At 48.0% G+C, this 14,171-nt stretch overlaps 2 protein-coding genes across 6 annotated transcripts in view; both read left to right on the top strand.

Annotated features, from left to right (window-relative positions):
• Positions 1-9,713, top strand: part of LOC307242427 (mitogen-activated protein kinase kinase kinase kinase 3-like) — a gene marked incomplete at both ends in the record, with an annotated part of 40,520 nt that extends 30,807 nt beyond the window's left edge. For 4 of the 5 annotated variants that reach the window (XM_080016911.1, XM_080016908.1, XM_080016909.1 and 1 more), the window contains 13 exons: positions 84-125; positions 273-357; positions 520-599; positions 860-920; positions 1,068-1,185; positions 1,311-1,369; positions 1,675-1,778; positions 3,127-3,298; positions 3,463-3,531; positions 3,664-3,756; positions 4,091-4,161; positions 6,140-6,195; positions 6,472-9,713. In XM_080016911.1, the coding sequence (XP_079873037.1) occupies positions 84-125; positions 273-357; positions 520-599; positions 860-920; positions 1,068-1,185; positions 1,311-1,369; positions 1,675-1,778; positions 3,127-3,298; positions 3,463-3,531; positions 3,664-3,756; positions 4,091-4,161; positions 6,140-6,195; positions 6,472-6,559 (1,098 nt within the window). Of the gene's footprint in view, positions 1-83; positions 126-272; positions 358-519; positions 600-859; positions 921-1,067; positions 1,186-1,310; positions 1,370-1,674; positions 1,779-3,126; positions 3,299-3,462; positions 3,532-3,663; positions 3,757-4,090; positions 4,162-6,139; positions 6,200-6,471 lie in introns of those variants that run through there. The other variant, XM_080016910.1, reaches the window with a different exon arrangement.
• A 1,431-nt stretch (positions 9,714-11,144) lies between these two features.
• On the top strand, positions 11,145-12,505 carry LOC307242446 (cystatin-like). Its single transcript, XM_080016944.1, has 3 exons — positions 11,145-11,398; positions 11,968-12,078; positions 12,170-12,505. Exons 1-3 carry the CDS (start codon positions 11,183-11,185, stop codon positions 12,254-12,256), a joined length of 414 nt encoding a protein of 137 aa, XP_079873070.1. The 5' UTR covers positions 11,145-11,182; the 3' UTR covers positions 12,257-12,505.
• The last annotated feature ends 1,666 nt before the right edge of the window (positions 12,506-14,171 follow it).

Genomic DNA, 14,171 nt, shown 5'->3' on the forward strand with positions numbered 1-14,171 from the left:
TTTTATCTAGTTATACATCTCCATAGATGGCTTCATAGTCATCAGTTCATCACTCTACATTTCTGTTTGTGTCTTCTACGTAGAAGCCAATCAGTAATGGCCTCCCTCCTACACCCAAAGTCCATGTAAGTAGACCAATCTAACAAGCTGTCTCTCTCTCTGCGGAAAGGGGGAGGGGCCTGTTGTTTGTCCATCTTTACATACTTGCAGAACTTTTTCCTTTTTCATGCTTTTCGTCGTCCGATGTCTGAGCAGTTCCCTCTCGTTCCCAGATGGGGGCGTGTTTCTCCAAGGTTTTTAACGGCTGCCCGCTCAAGATCCACTGTGCCACCTCCTGGGTCAACCCCGACACCAGAGGTAGCTAATGAGGCGCTCCGGCTCAAACCTCTGCTCATTGGTCCATTCAGACATCACCATCAGCCAATGGAACGCTGAAGAAACGACTGCTTTGCGTACTGTAAAGTAACGTGTGTGTGTGTGTGTGTGTGTGCGTGTGTACGTGTGTGTGTGCGCGCTCAGACCAGTATTTGATATTCGGCGCGGAGGAGGGGATCTACACACTAAACCTCAACGAGCTCCACGAGACGTCAATGGAACAGGTGACTATAGAGACTTGCTAAACACCGGTTTGATTCCATCATTAAGTCGATACAACTTCCTGTAGAAATATCTCTTGAAAGGAATTTAAAAAACTTCACGTTACTGCTGCTTTGCTGCATTCATTTGTTGTGGTTCTTTTGGGAGAAATTAGAATTTTTTTTTCAATGATGTAGAAACAGTGAGTTTCGCTTCTTAAAGTTAGGTTGTGTTCGTCCATCCTCATCCTCTGACCTTCGTCCTCTTCACACCTCCTTTCCAGCTGTTTCCACGGCGATGTACATGGCTGTACGTGATGAACAACTCTCTGCTCTCCATCTCCGGTAAGGACCACACGTTTTGTATGGTAGTGTTATGTTTTACTATATTAATGTTGTGTTTTACTATATTAATGTTGTGTTTTGCTATATTAATGTTAGGTTTTACTACATTGTCGTGTTTTTCTGTTTGGCGGTGTTCTTGCGGTGCAGGGAAGGCCTCTCAGCTGTACTCCCACAGTCTGCCGGGGCTTTTTGAACACGCCAGGCAGATGCAGAAGCTGCCAGTCGCCATTCCAACTCACAAGCTGCCTGACAAGATGATTCCCAGGTAACTGTGAATGACTCAATCACAATGTGATTTTTATTTATTTCGTTTTTTAAATTCTTGGTTGTGATCGGCTTTATGCCGAACGTGCTCTGAATTGTTTGTGTATCTTTTTTGGTCACTTGCAGGAAGTTTGCTGTGTCCAATAAGATTCCAGACACCAAAGGGTGTCAGAAGTGTTGTGTGGGTGAGCACTGATTTAATGTCCTGTAATGTGAAACTGCAAGGAACATGTGTCCAAACCTCACCGTCACAAGGAAACGTGGTTCTGCTTTCTTATCTGGAGTGTTCACAGTAATCCTACTTGTAATACTAAATACTCTTGAACTAACTAGATGAACAACCCACTTAGATGATTAATATTAAAGGATTATCCTCTGCATCTCAGCCAGTGTTACAGAAGCACACAGCCTCTCACAGTGTTTAGTCTGAAAAGCTGATAATTGTTGTTTTGTTGTTGTTTGTGTTGACTGTTGTTTGTTGTGTCCTCAGTGCGGAACCCCTACACGGGCCACAAGTACCTGTGTGGAGCCTTCCAGTCCAGCATCATTCTGCTGGAGTGGGTGGACTCCATGCAGCGGTTCATGCTAATTAAGGTCAGTCACTGCTTCTAGTACTGCAAATAACTAAAATGTACTACTATGACTAATAATAATATTGCTAATAAATATAGCTGTAGACAGCAATACACAGGGTCCAGTTTGGTTGTTTTAGGTATGTATTACAGTTTTCTGGGTTCTGTGAAATTCAGCACAAGTTACAAAAGTTACAAACACCGTGTACTTACGTCTGGACCAATCAACGTGCACTTACAGTAGGTCACTGCATGTTGCTTTTCTGGTGTTCACTTTCAATATCCCTGAAGAACGGTGTTTTCAGTATTACAATCGTTCCTGGATCACCCAGTGCGGACACTAAAGGAAGGGTTGGTTCCTTCAATGGTTCTTCAATGGTTCAACTTCCTGTGGAAGTTTTTTTGGGTTTTTTTAGACGCTGCATCGGCTCAAGTTTTCTGTCTAGATGTCGCACTGGCAAGTGGCTGGATGCGAATGAGTTTCGAGAGACGGAGCTTGGACTTATAACTTCGGATCATGATGTCACAAAGTGTCCCGCTCCTGAATCTAAGGAAATTACGAGTTTTTCACTAATGTCTGCTCCAAATGTAGATCTATATTGATCAAGCTCGACCGACAAGATGTCTGTAGCGTTGTGGTTCTATCGAGATCTCAACCGTGTCTGTGCATACTGTGGTTGTCATGTTTCAGATACTTTTAGCCCGCAATAGGCTGAGATAAAAAAAAATTAAAAAACCAGAGCAATACAGGCTGCGGGGCTGGGTCCCTAAATATAGCCGCAAGTGTCAGTATACGTGCTCAGGTTTAGTGGTGTTAGGTATGTATTACAGTTTTCCAAATTTCTGTATTGCAGGGATCAGAATACACTGATTCATCCCGATTTTGTCATGGCCGTTAAATCTCTAGCACCGGGACTGAATATGAACGTCGGGGATGACAAAAAGGTGCCTTCACCCTTGGGGTGGGTGTAGTGTAAGCTTTATTTATTGCCGCTGCGCAGTAGCAGATGGCCAAATGTTGTAATAATCCATCCAATGAGTAACTTCACCAATCGCAGCGTTCCGCCATCTTGGTTTACACTTACTCCCATGTATGGTGCAAGGAACGTAAAGCCCCATTTTTTAAAAATTGGCACAAGCAGTTCTGGCGGAACGCTGTGCTTGGAAAAATTGCTATAATAATAATAGGAACTCCTGCGAGCTGGACCCCTCATAATAATATTAAAATGAAACATTGCGGTGGTATTGTCTAGTTAATGTAATAACAGTGACGTTGAACTGTTAAATCATTTTTCTGGGGACCCTCTGGAAGAAAACCCTGGGGGCCCCCAGAGCCCTCATTAAGAAACCACTGTGCCCTCTCTGCACAGAACATTGAGTTTCCGCTGCCGTGCCCGCTGGAGGTGTTTGAGATGCTGGTGGTCCCGGAGCAGTGCTACCCTCTGATCTGTGTGGCGGTCAGCAAGGGGACGGAGCTCCACCAGGTGGTCAGCTTTGGTACTGTCAACCCAAACTCCACATCGTCCTGGTTCACCCAGACAGGTACAGAGACAAGCATATATAACAAATACTAAATGTATTTGACGAATAAACCTCTTGAATCTTGAATAAATGCAAAATATCTAGAGGTCTGCAGCTCACCACTGCCCCCTGGTGGACAGAATACAAAATACAATGAAACGTCCTCTATTTCTCCCTCTCTCCAGACACTCCACAGACTTGTGTGATCCACGTCACTCAGTTAGAGAGAGACACCATCTTGGTCTGCCTCGACCGTGAGTGATATGTATACTCTGTGTGGTCAACGGTTAAGGATGGACTTCTTACTCTTATAATGCTGAATGATTTTAATATCTATCCTCCCATCCCTTCATCTCTACCCCTGTCTCTCTCGTTCCCTCTCTCAGGGTGTATAAAGATAGTGAATCTCCAGGGGAGGCTGAAGTCCAGCAGGAAGTTGTCAGCAGAGCTCACCTTTAACTTCCAGATCGAGGCCATCGGTGAGTCAACAGGGCCGCTGGTGGCGGTGAAGTAGAATTAGTAGAAAGAACAACCAAATCTAACAGTAATATGAATGTATCAGTGCCGTGTGTGTGTGTGTGTGTGTGTGTGTGTGTGTGTGTGTGTGTGTGTGTGTATAAGGTGTGTGTGTGTGTGTGTGTGTGTGTGTATAAGGTGTGTGTGTATAAGGTGTGTGTGTGTGTGTGTGTGTGTGTGTGTGTGTGTGTGTGTGTGTGTGTGTGTGTGTGTGTGTGTGTGTGTGTGTGTGTGTGTGTGTGTGTGTGTGTGTGTGTGTGTAAGATGTGTGTGTGTACTGACTGTGTCTCTCTGCAGTCTGTCTTCAGGACAGCGTTCTGGCTTTCTGGAGACACGGGATGCAGGGACGCAGTTTCAAGACCAACGAGGTAGTGTGTGTGTATGTGTGTGCGCTTGCGTGCGTGTGTGTGTTCATTTAATTATTACATTTCACTGCATATATGTATGGAAGTATGTATATGTATGTGACAAATAAAAATCTTGAATCTTGAAAATCTTGAGCTTCATGCTAGCTTAAGGCGAGGCACCATTTTGAAGGTCTGTGTCAGGAGGTGATACTTTAATAACATGGCTGGTGCTGACGGCCATTTTGGGCAGATTAATATTTAATGAGAATATATTTGATATCAAGCCAGGCTGTTTTTATTTTTTACATCTGGGCCGGTGATGTCACAAGGGGGAGTCGTTGTCTCTGCCTCAGCACATTAGCAGGGTGGTTGTCATTCGGCAGGTCAGTCAGTCGTGAGTCTTGCAGCTATTTAGGATGGTGAACTTTATCTAGGTTAACCGGGCATGGAGTTTCTAGTTTTCCCTCTTCGAAAAGTGATGAAGAAGAAGTGAAGTGGTTCGCTGTTTTCACTCTTTATAGTTTTTTTTAGCCTTTTCCATTTTCCATACAAGTAGGAAAATAAGGGACATAATGCATCTAAATCTTTCTCTATTTCTGATCAGCCTTGCGTGTTTATCTTGTGATAAGGATGACACAGAGTCATGAGCTCCTTCCCGCAAATTAGGGAAAAATACCAAAATGGTTGCGACATCCGGGCAGGTCGATTCTGGCACTCGTTGAGTCAGGTCCTCGAGGAGACGGGAAATCTGTGTTTTTTTTTTATTTTTTTTTTTATTCTGTTACGGCCCCTCTGTCTCTCACTAAGCTGTTTGTTTGTACACGGCTCATCTGACGTCAACTCTCTGGGGGAGACGCCAGTGAGAGCAGAGCATCAAAAACAAAAAATAACCCTCTGCGGGGAAGTTGTGAAATGTTGACTGGTCTGGTTGGACCTGGAGAGCGAAGTGCAGGTTGTGAAACACTGGTGGCTGCTCTGGCCTCACATGCAACGGGAGAATGTCCTTCAAGGCATTCTGTCTCTTCAAGACCCACCATCCCACCGATTCGGTAAATGAGACATTTCCTGGAGTTCTACCAGGATTCCAGTTTTTGACATATGTGTGGCGGAGTTTCCAGAGGTCACACATGCAGGATTCACCACGTAGGAGAGCGCCCGTGTGACCTTGAGTTCCAGCGACACGTTGTGGTTGCCCAACACGCTCAGAGCAAAGTGTGCTTTGCTAAACTTTCAAAAGATTCCAGGGGTATCACCGTTCTCCAAATCCAGGATTCCATTTGCCTTTTGATTTGAAGGGTTTCGATTCGATTTTCCATTTGAACAGCAGTATTTTTTTACGTTCATTGTTAGACTATTAATTCTTCATTTGTAAAGAAAAACACCTGTTTCTCAATAAGTGACTTTGAGTCCAGTCATATTAAATCATTATAAATAATGTTTGTTTTTCTAGTGGATTATGAACAAGTATTTTCATACAATTTGATAGATAAAAGAAATGCTTGGGAGCCATAGGCGTAGTCTCTTTTCAGCGAGCCGGATCATCTGCCGCCTACCTCTAGGTGAAATAGGCGGCTGCCTAGGGCGGCATCCTGAGGGGAAGGTGGAGAGGGCGGGGTTGGGCCGCATTTTGTGCACCTGTCTCCCTCTCCGATGGTACCGATGACACGCCGCGGTGGGGTGCCCGCGACCGGCACCAAAGCACTGTTTTTATTTTAGATGTAGGTTATTTTATTTAACATCTCCTTATGGAATGAAACTGTGCCTAATGGGTTTTACCAGCCGTGTCCCGTTCCCCCGCCCCCACACTGGTTTTAGTTGTCCTATTTGGAGGAACGGGGCACAGAGAGTCGTGTCGGTGACTGAAAGAAAAATAAATCTCAGTCGACTGACGGGCTTCCGTTCCGACTGATGGGACTTCGAGGGGGAAGTTGCCAGGCCCAAATGAACTGGCAGGCAGGAAGTGCAGTCAATCAGAAGCTCTCTCTCTCTCTGTCCTTAGATCACACAAGAGATTTCTGACAGCACACGGATCTTCAGACTACTGGGATCTGACAGGTGAGACACACACACACACACACACACACACACACACACACACACACACACACACACACACACACACACACACACACCAGCAGCTGATTGGATCTTCCACTGCAACGTGTGCGTTATGATTCCTGTTGTGATTTTGTGAGTGTTGCAACTTAATGATTTGTGTGTGTGTGTGTGTGTGTGTGTGTGTGTGTGTGTGTGTGTGTGTGTGTGTGTGTGTGTGTGTGTGTGTGTGTGTGTGTGTGTGTGTGTGTGTGTGTGTGTGTGTGTACTCTGCAGGGTGGTGGTGTTGGAGAGCCGGCCGACAGAAAACCCCACCGCTGACAGTAACCTCTACATCCTGGCAGGCCATGAAAACAGCTACTGAGACAGACACACACACACACACAGTTCCAGACTGCACTCCCAGGACACGCGTGCATCCCGCCCCCCACCCCCTGCTCACACCCCTCCACTCCAACCCCGAGTCCTACTAGAACCTGGCATTATTAGTATTAATATTAGTGCTAGTTTTAGATTTATTACTTGTACAGAGCCCCCCTCCTACACCTTGGCTCCGCTCCAGAAAAAGGGCAAACTGTTTTCCCGGCTCTGGATCCGAGCGTGTTGGGGTCTCCGTGGCAACAGCGTCGCTGCAGCCACCGCCTGACAAGACGGATTTTAAACAACGCAAGGACGGAATCCTTCCTGGTCTCGTCCCACGTTCGTACGCAAAGCATGCTGGGAAATGGTCAGACGCCGACACTACAACATGTGCTACATACCAAGTACTGAGACTGCTTCTAGTACAGAAACTACCGCTAACACAGAACATCCTTCCTTCCTTCATCTCCTCCTTTTCCGAAAGATGTCCCTCGTGGCCCGCAGCCAGATACCTTTAGCTTTTATTTTGGATGTAAGATAAGAAAAAGGGGGGAAAAGACTTTGCTTGTGCACTTCTGCTCGTACCCGAACCCCGACGCCACACTACACAAGTGCTTAATCCACCTCTATTTAATTGTTGTAAATATAAATGTAGTATTTTTATGACACAGATGAACACTAAAGGACTTGTTCTGTAGATAGGTGTGTGTGTGTGTGTGTGTGTGTGTGTGTGTGTGTGTGTGTGTGTGTGTGTGTGTGTGTGTGTGTGTGTGTGTGTGTGTGTGTGTGTGTGTGTGTGTGTGTGTGTGTGTGTGTTCTGTGGAGACGCAGGAAGACCCTTAGCTGACATGGCAGCTGCGTCCCAAGCCCCTTCTACAGCATTAACTTCCTGATTTGTTGATCATGTGACGCAGGCTTCCTGGGTCTCCACGTCAACAGACAGGAAGTGAAGACGCTCAGTGGTCGGGTGTAGTATATTCTTGATGAGGAATAATCGAATCTGGTTCTGAAATGCAGAACTGAGCAGCCCGCGGTCGTTTTTGTTCTGCATGCATCGTTGTCACCCGCCCGTATATGGGCGGTCCTGGTTGGTGGTCGCCTTGGTAACTGTCGTCAGGGACAGTGTTTTTTTAAGTTCTTTTGATGTTCTGTTAGTGTTGTTTTTTTTTATTATTCCATATTTTTTTTTTAAATCACCGTTTTTAATCAAATGTGTCACTGCTTTCCCGTTGTCTGACTTTGCGTTTTTTTTAAGACTATGGAACCACTGGTTTTAACAATTTGCACAAAGAGAAAAGGTGTTTGATAAACAAATGTGATGTCAATATAATATATGAGCGTGTGTGTGTGTGTGTGTGTGTGTGTGTGTGTGTGTGTGTGTGTGTGTGTGTGTGTGTGTGTGTGTGTGTGTGTGTGTGTGTGTGTGTGTGTGTGTGTGTGTGTGTGTGTGTGTCCGTCCAGACAGATTATTTGCATAAAGGTCTTGTAGGAACTGGCCGTGATGGAACAGCCAGTGACGCTCCACATCAGACGCCAAAGGCGGAATTTGGAGCGAAAGCAAACAACATTTTAAAATTCACCGGGTTTATCGTGTGTTTATGCAGCCAAACAGCCAGTTAATCAATCCCGCCGTTGGTTATTTATTCACCGGTGAGAAGCAGAAGGTGAGAGCAGGAGACGTTTAGCCAGACGAGAGTTGTCGCTCGGGCGGGGAACTCCACCCTCTGTTGGATGGAGGAGATTTGAAACCAACACTAAAACAGAATTGTAAGTACTACTGGTGTAATCTGTGCTATGGTTGGTGTCACCGGACAGCCCCGCTCTCCACCCCCGGCTCCTTGAAACTTTGCCAAATCAGGGACCCCAGCTAGGATGTGTCCCAGGCGCCCATGTCCCCTAGAGCCGCTTCCGACCATGGAGGCTTCCTTCTGAAGGAGACGCTCCTCCCCCTCCACAGGGCGTTACATTTCAAAACGGCTGCGGTCAAACATTTATTGGTCAAGACAATAGTTGAACTGAAAACCTAATTCACAAACCAATATTAAACTACATTAATCAGACGCTAAGAGTTTGCTCTTGATGCGTGTCATCCTGTCCGTTAGGATTCACAGTCGTCCTGGTAACGGGGCTAAACGGGTTTTCTGCGTCAACAAGTGACTGGATATAATATATTTCACTAAAGATTTGTTTTCTATGGAGAATATTGTGTCGATTGTTGGCAAATACCAGATCCATGGCGAGTTGGATAAAAGTGTTGTAATGACGGTGTAGTTATGGAAGAGCTGAACGAGTTCCTCTCCGGTGGTTTGTTGTTGAGTGGAGCTCTGTGTTTGGGGAGGGGCGTGCCCTGCACCTTGGACATAGATCAACACAGCGTGCACGGACGGACGCACGCTTCATTGATTCCAAACCTTTTAGGCACAAAAGAGCCTCTGAATGGATCCAACTGCGTTTAAAGAGGCCGGGCCACATAACGAGTTAGTTTCAGTCCAAATCCGGCCCACCATCTAAAGTCGGAAGCCATTGTGTTGCGTTTCTTTTCTCCAAATTTTAGACATTATTTTTATTTGACTTGTTTTACATGGTTTTGATTTGAGTTTCTAATGTGAAGAAAAATCCAAATTGAAAAATCACAAATGGTTTTATATTAAGTGTTTTTATTTTCATGTCTTCTTGTGTGTCAATTAAACACCTAAAATGTATTTTTATTTTTTTATTTTCTTTTTCCCATTTTACTACTAAAACCCCTGTGATATTTTTGCTCAGCGCTCTCCACAGGGGCCTCTGAAACCACCTGAGTTCTGAGCCTCAGGTGCCAACATGGCCGCCGCTGCTGCCATGTTCGTGCCAACTCGACCTGCGGCCAACGTTCGGTGGCGTTTGTTTTGCGCAACTGGACGAGGCAGACGGGTGGGGCTCACTGAGTCACAGCAGCTCGGTGCGGTCCGCCTGCTGCCTGAGCTTCTTCCACCAAACACTAAGGTCTCTGTTACATAACCAGGGTCGATTTATCCCCATGTTGCAATGCACACATTCTAAAATGTATATAGTGTAAAATAAAAATCAGCTGGTTTTACATAATGTTACTGTATAATTGCCTATATTTTGTTTCAGAAATGTAACAGATGGATGAGAGGTTAACACATTAAAAAAAAAAAAGAGGGAACTTAACAAGCGATGTGTGTTTGTCTTTGATTTAGGCAGAAGCAGATAAATATTACACTTCAAATGTTAATTTGCTCAACACCATGTTTTTGGGGAAAATAATGTATTTCCAGGATGCGTTTACCACACTACCCCCTGCAGTACCCCCTGCAGTACCCCCTGCAGTACTCCCTGCAGTACTCCCTGTAGTACTCCCTGTAGTACCCCCTGCAGTACTCCCTGCAGTACCCCCGGAGTACCCCCTGCAGTACCCCCACAGTGCCCCCGCAGTACACCCTGCACTACCCTTGCAGTACTCCCTGCAGTACTCCCTGCAGTACTCCCTGCAGTGCCCCCTGCACTACCCCTGCAGTACCCTTGCAGTGCCCCCGCAGTACCCCCTGCAGTACCCTTGCAGTACCCCCACAGTGCCCCCGCAGTACCCCCTTGCAGTATCCCCCGCAGTACCCCCTTGCAGTATCCCCCGCAGTGCCCCCTGCAGTACCCCCGCAGTGCCCCCTGCAGTACCCTTGCAGTGCCCCCGCAGTACCCCCTGCAGTACCCTTGCAGTACCCCCGCAGTGCCCCCGCAGTGCCCCCGCAGTACCCCTTGCAGTACCCCCACAGTGCCCCCGCAGTACCCCCTTGCAGTATCCCCCGCAGTACCCCCTGCAGTACCCCCGCAGTGCCCCCTTGCAGTATCCCCTTGCAGTACCCCCTTGCAGTACCCCCTTGCAGTACCCCCTTGCAGTATCCCCCGCAGTACCCCCGCAGTGCCCCCTTGCAGTACCCCCACAGTGCCCCCGCAGTACCCCCTTGCAGTATCCCCCGCAGTACCCCCTGCAGTACCCCCGCAGTGCCCCCTTGCAGTATCCCCCGCAGTACCCCCTGCAGTACCCCCGCAGTGCCCCCGCAGTACCCCCTGCAGTACCCCCGCAGTGCCCCCGCAGTGCCCCCGCAGTACCCCCACAGTGCCCCCGCAGTACCCCCTTGCAGTATCCCCCGCAGTACCCCCTGCAGTACCCCCGCAGTGCCCCCTTGCAGTATCCCCCGCAGTACCCCCTTGCAGTACCCCCTTGCAGTACCCCCTTGCAGTATCCCCCGCAGTACCCCCTGCAGTACCCCCGCAGTGCCCCCGCAGTACCCCCTGCAGTACCCCCGCAGTACCGCTAGGGGTACACCGGATTAGCTGCATACTTTATTCATCGAGGTGCTACAGTAGTACAAATCAGAACAAATGGAAAATAAATATGGATAAAATATGAAAATAAAGTAATTGTTATAAATAACAAATCGGCAGTAAATGACTATTAATGTATATAATATGTAAAAAGTACAATATTCTGTCTGCTCCGCTTGCGTATGTTTGTGTTTCCGCACCACGTGACTGGGACGTGACGTTCTTGGCTGTGATTGCGCGCAGCTCCGTCTCCGCTGCCGCTATAAATGGGGCCGTGGCTCCGGAGCCTCCGTCACCTGCTGTCATGGCGCTGAGGCTGCTGCTCCCGCTGCTGGTGGCGCTGTGCTGCGGCCTCCTGCCGGTGGAGGTGTCGAGCGGCCTGGTGGGGGGCTTCTCCAACGCGGACCCGAGCAGCCAGGCCGTCCGGGACGCGCTCAACTTCGCGGTGGTTCAGCACAACAAGCGGACAAACAACGCGTTTCTGAGCCAAGTGCAGGAGGTGGTGAAGGCCGAGCAGCAGGTCTGTCAACAACAACAACAACAACAACAACAACAAGAATAATAATGAGAATAATAACAAGAACGATAACGATAATAATAATGATAAGAATGATGATAATTATACGAAAAAGAATAATGGTATGAATAAGAATAATGATCATGATAATGATATTAATTATACGAGTAAGAATAATGATAAAAATAATAACGATAACGATAAATATAATGATCATAATAATAATGATTGTGGCAGACAAGGGGGCGTGGTTAAGCCACGGTCTTCAGTTGACGGACTTTGACCACGCCCCCTCGCCTGCCACGATTCATAATAATGAAAACGATGATAATTATAAATATTTTATTAGGGTGTGTATCAAAAAATACATTTTTAAAGCAACAGAAAAAAACAATAATTAATTATATATTTAAAAGGAACCCGAATAATTAGGAGAGAGAGAGAGAGACTCTCCCCCCCCCCCCCCCCCCCCCCCCCCAGTTTGACCTGGCCCGTCGCTCTGCGTGAGACTCACATTATCCTCTAGTTTCCGGAGCTGGAGAGGTGATGGTGGTGTTCCTGTTGCTCCGCAGGTTGTGTCGGGCATGAATTACAAGTTCACCGTGAAGATGGGCATGACGCCGTGCAGGAAGTCCCACCCCGAGACGGAGTGTGCGATCCACTCCGACCCGGCGAAGGCCCGGGTGAGCACACGCTCTGCGCGGCGATAAAATAGAAACGTGGCGGTGCGGGTGGGGTTTCTTACTTTTCTCTCGTTTTGTCTTCCTCCCGCAGCCGTACGTGTGCAAATTCGAGGTGTACACCCAGGTTTGGACCGGTACGATCAACATGCGCAACCACACCTGCAACCACGAGCTCTAGTGCTGCTCCTTTGGAAGCTCGTGAAGAGAATTGGGCAGAACTTCTCAGCCTCGGCCACAGACCTCGGCCCGCTTGCATTTTGTATCTTGTTCTCATAAAGAACAATAAGAATCTTAACATTTTAAATTGCTGTTTGCGACTAATTTTATTCACAATGTGATTTAACATCCTCTGAATCTCAGAGTTAGGTCGATTTATAATTGACAATTAGGTCAAGATGATTTAAATAATAAAAGCATTTTGAGTGGATCCTTGGCCTCCTGTCACCATTTGAACTCTTCTTTTTTTTTAACCTGTGCCGTCAGCATGCTGGGCCTACAACACAGTATTTGTTCACCATTGCATTCAGGACAGAGTTAGTCTGCAAGAGGAGTTCAAGTTCTCAACCTGCAATGACACTCTTTATTAATTCTTAAATCATCAAGAACTGCTGCAACGACTCTGTCCTGTGGACGACCTGTAGGATGACAAGAGCACAGCTTTGGTTATGGAGAACAACCACCAACCCCCCTCTTTGGAGAACTATTTGTCATGTTTGGGTCTATAAACAACTTATCACTGCTCCAAGAGGGAGGATCACCACGGTGAGACAAGTAAACATAGAAACAAACAACATTTACAGAAAAATATGAACATTGGACGACAAAAAACTGAACTAGGTCCAGGAAAACGAACTATAACTGATCCCGTGGCCTCTTCCTGTCATAGTTATGGCAGCAAATGAGGGAGGAAAGGAGAGGAAAGCACCCCAGGTTGCTGGGGTGCACTCCAAGCAGGTTTGCGTGTGTGTTAGATGTCCACCGTTGAGTGTACATGACTTATCCCCATTGGTACTAGTGTAGAAGGTCGGTATTATGTCGCGCCGCCTCCAGGCAGCGAGGGCTGCGGGAACTCCACAGCCCCGCGGACAACCCCCGGCTGCAGGAGATCCCCGGGTACCCCGCCCTGCGGCCACGGAAGACCCCCGGGCCCCTGGAGAAGCCACCGGGCCGTGGAGCAACTCCCACGGCCGGGCTGTGGAGCAACTCCCACGGCCGGGCTGTGGAGCAACTCCCACGGCCAGCCCGAGGAGCATGACCAAGTCCCAGGGAGCACGAGGAGACCCTGCACCCCAGTGGCGCACACATACAACCAACCCCCGGGCGCAGGCACAAGACGCAGCCGCTGGCACAGAAGCCGGGCCACGGGTGCAAGGCATGGACCGCGGGCCCAGATCACGGCCCCACGTTGACAGACAGACACCCTGCCCAAGCTGCCAGCCCCATGGGTGGGCCGGCAGGACCCCCAAGCCCACCCACGCCCCGCACAAGGGGGGAGGCCCGCCCAGCCACAGCCGACCAGACGCCGACCATTTGAACTCTGATGACCAACTGATGAATCATCTCACTGCTTGACGAGGCAACAAAAATATAACACGACAAGGATCCGTCTGTGGATCACGACCCCAACTTCAGACTTGGGGTTTCCTCCACCTCACGTCAGTAAGGACCCCCCTCAAAAACATGCACCCATCATGGTCTGACCAGCGATGGAGACTTATCACCTGGTCCCCGGGCGCGTCCACGTACGCTGCCCCCTGCTCCTGGCTGTGGCTCCGGAGGAAGGACAAGCCAGGATGGTTAAATGCAGAGGAACCATTTCACCGGCCGCCATCCAAAGCATGTGCATGTGTGTGTGTGCAGGCATGTGTTGTAGTGTGGTGTGTTGCGTGACAAATAAAGACTGTTTCTTCTTCTCTTAAAAAAGGTAATTGTTCTTAAATCAGTGTTATTCTGTAATTAAAACTGGCCGGGTCACAGTGGCAGCAGGCTGAGCAAGGAGCTCCAGCCCCCTTTCTCCCCGGCAACGTTTTCCAGTTCCTCCTGGGGGACCCTGAGGCATTCCCAGGCCAGCTGGGATATGCAATCCCTCTAGC

The sequence above is a fragment of the Zeus faber genome, assembly GCF_960531495.2.
Source record: "Zeus faber genome assembly, chromosome: 16".
NCBI lineage: Eukaryota > Metazoa > Chordata > Actinopteri > Zeiformes > Zeidae > Zeus > Zeus faber.

What these genes read in the sequence shown, in the direction of transcription:
- LOC307242446 (XM_080016944.1), top strand. Translation starts at nt 11,183, where the DNA reads ATGGCGCTGAGGCTGCTGCTCCCGCTGCTGGTGGCGCTGTGCTGCGGC. An exon ending in TGGTGAAGGCCGAGCAGCAG is followed by an intron (nt 11,399 to 11,967) that starts GTCTGTCAACAA and finishes GTTGCTCCGCAG; the next exon opens with GTTGTGTCGGGCATGAATTA. An exon ending in CCGACCCGGCGAAGGCCCGG is followed by an intron (nt 12,079 to 12,169) that starts GTGAGCACACGC and finishes TTCCTCCCGCAG; the next exon opens with CCGTACGTGTGCAAATTCGA.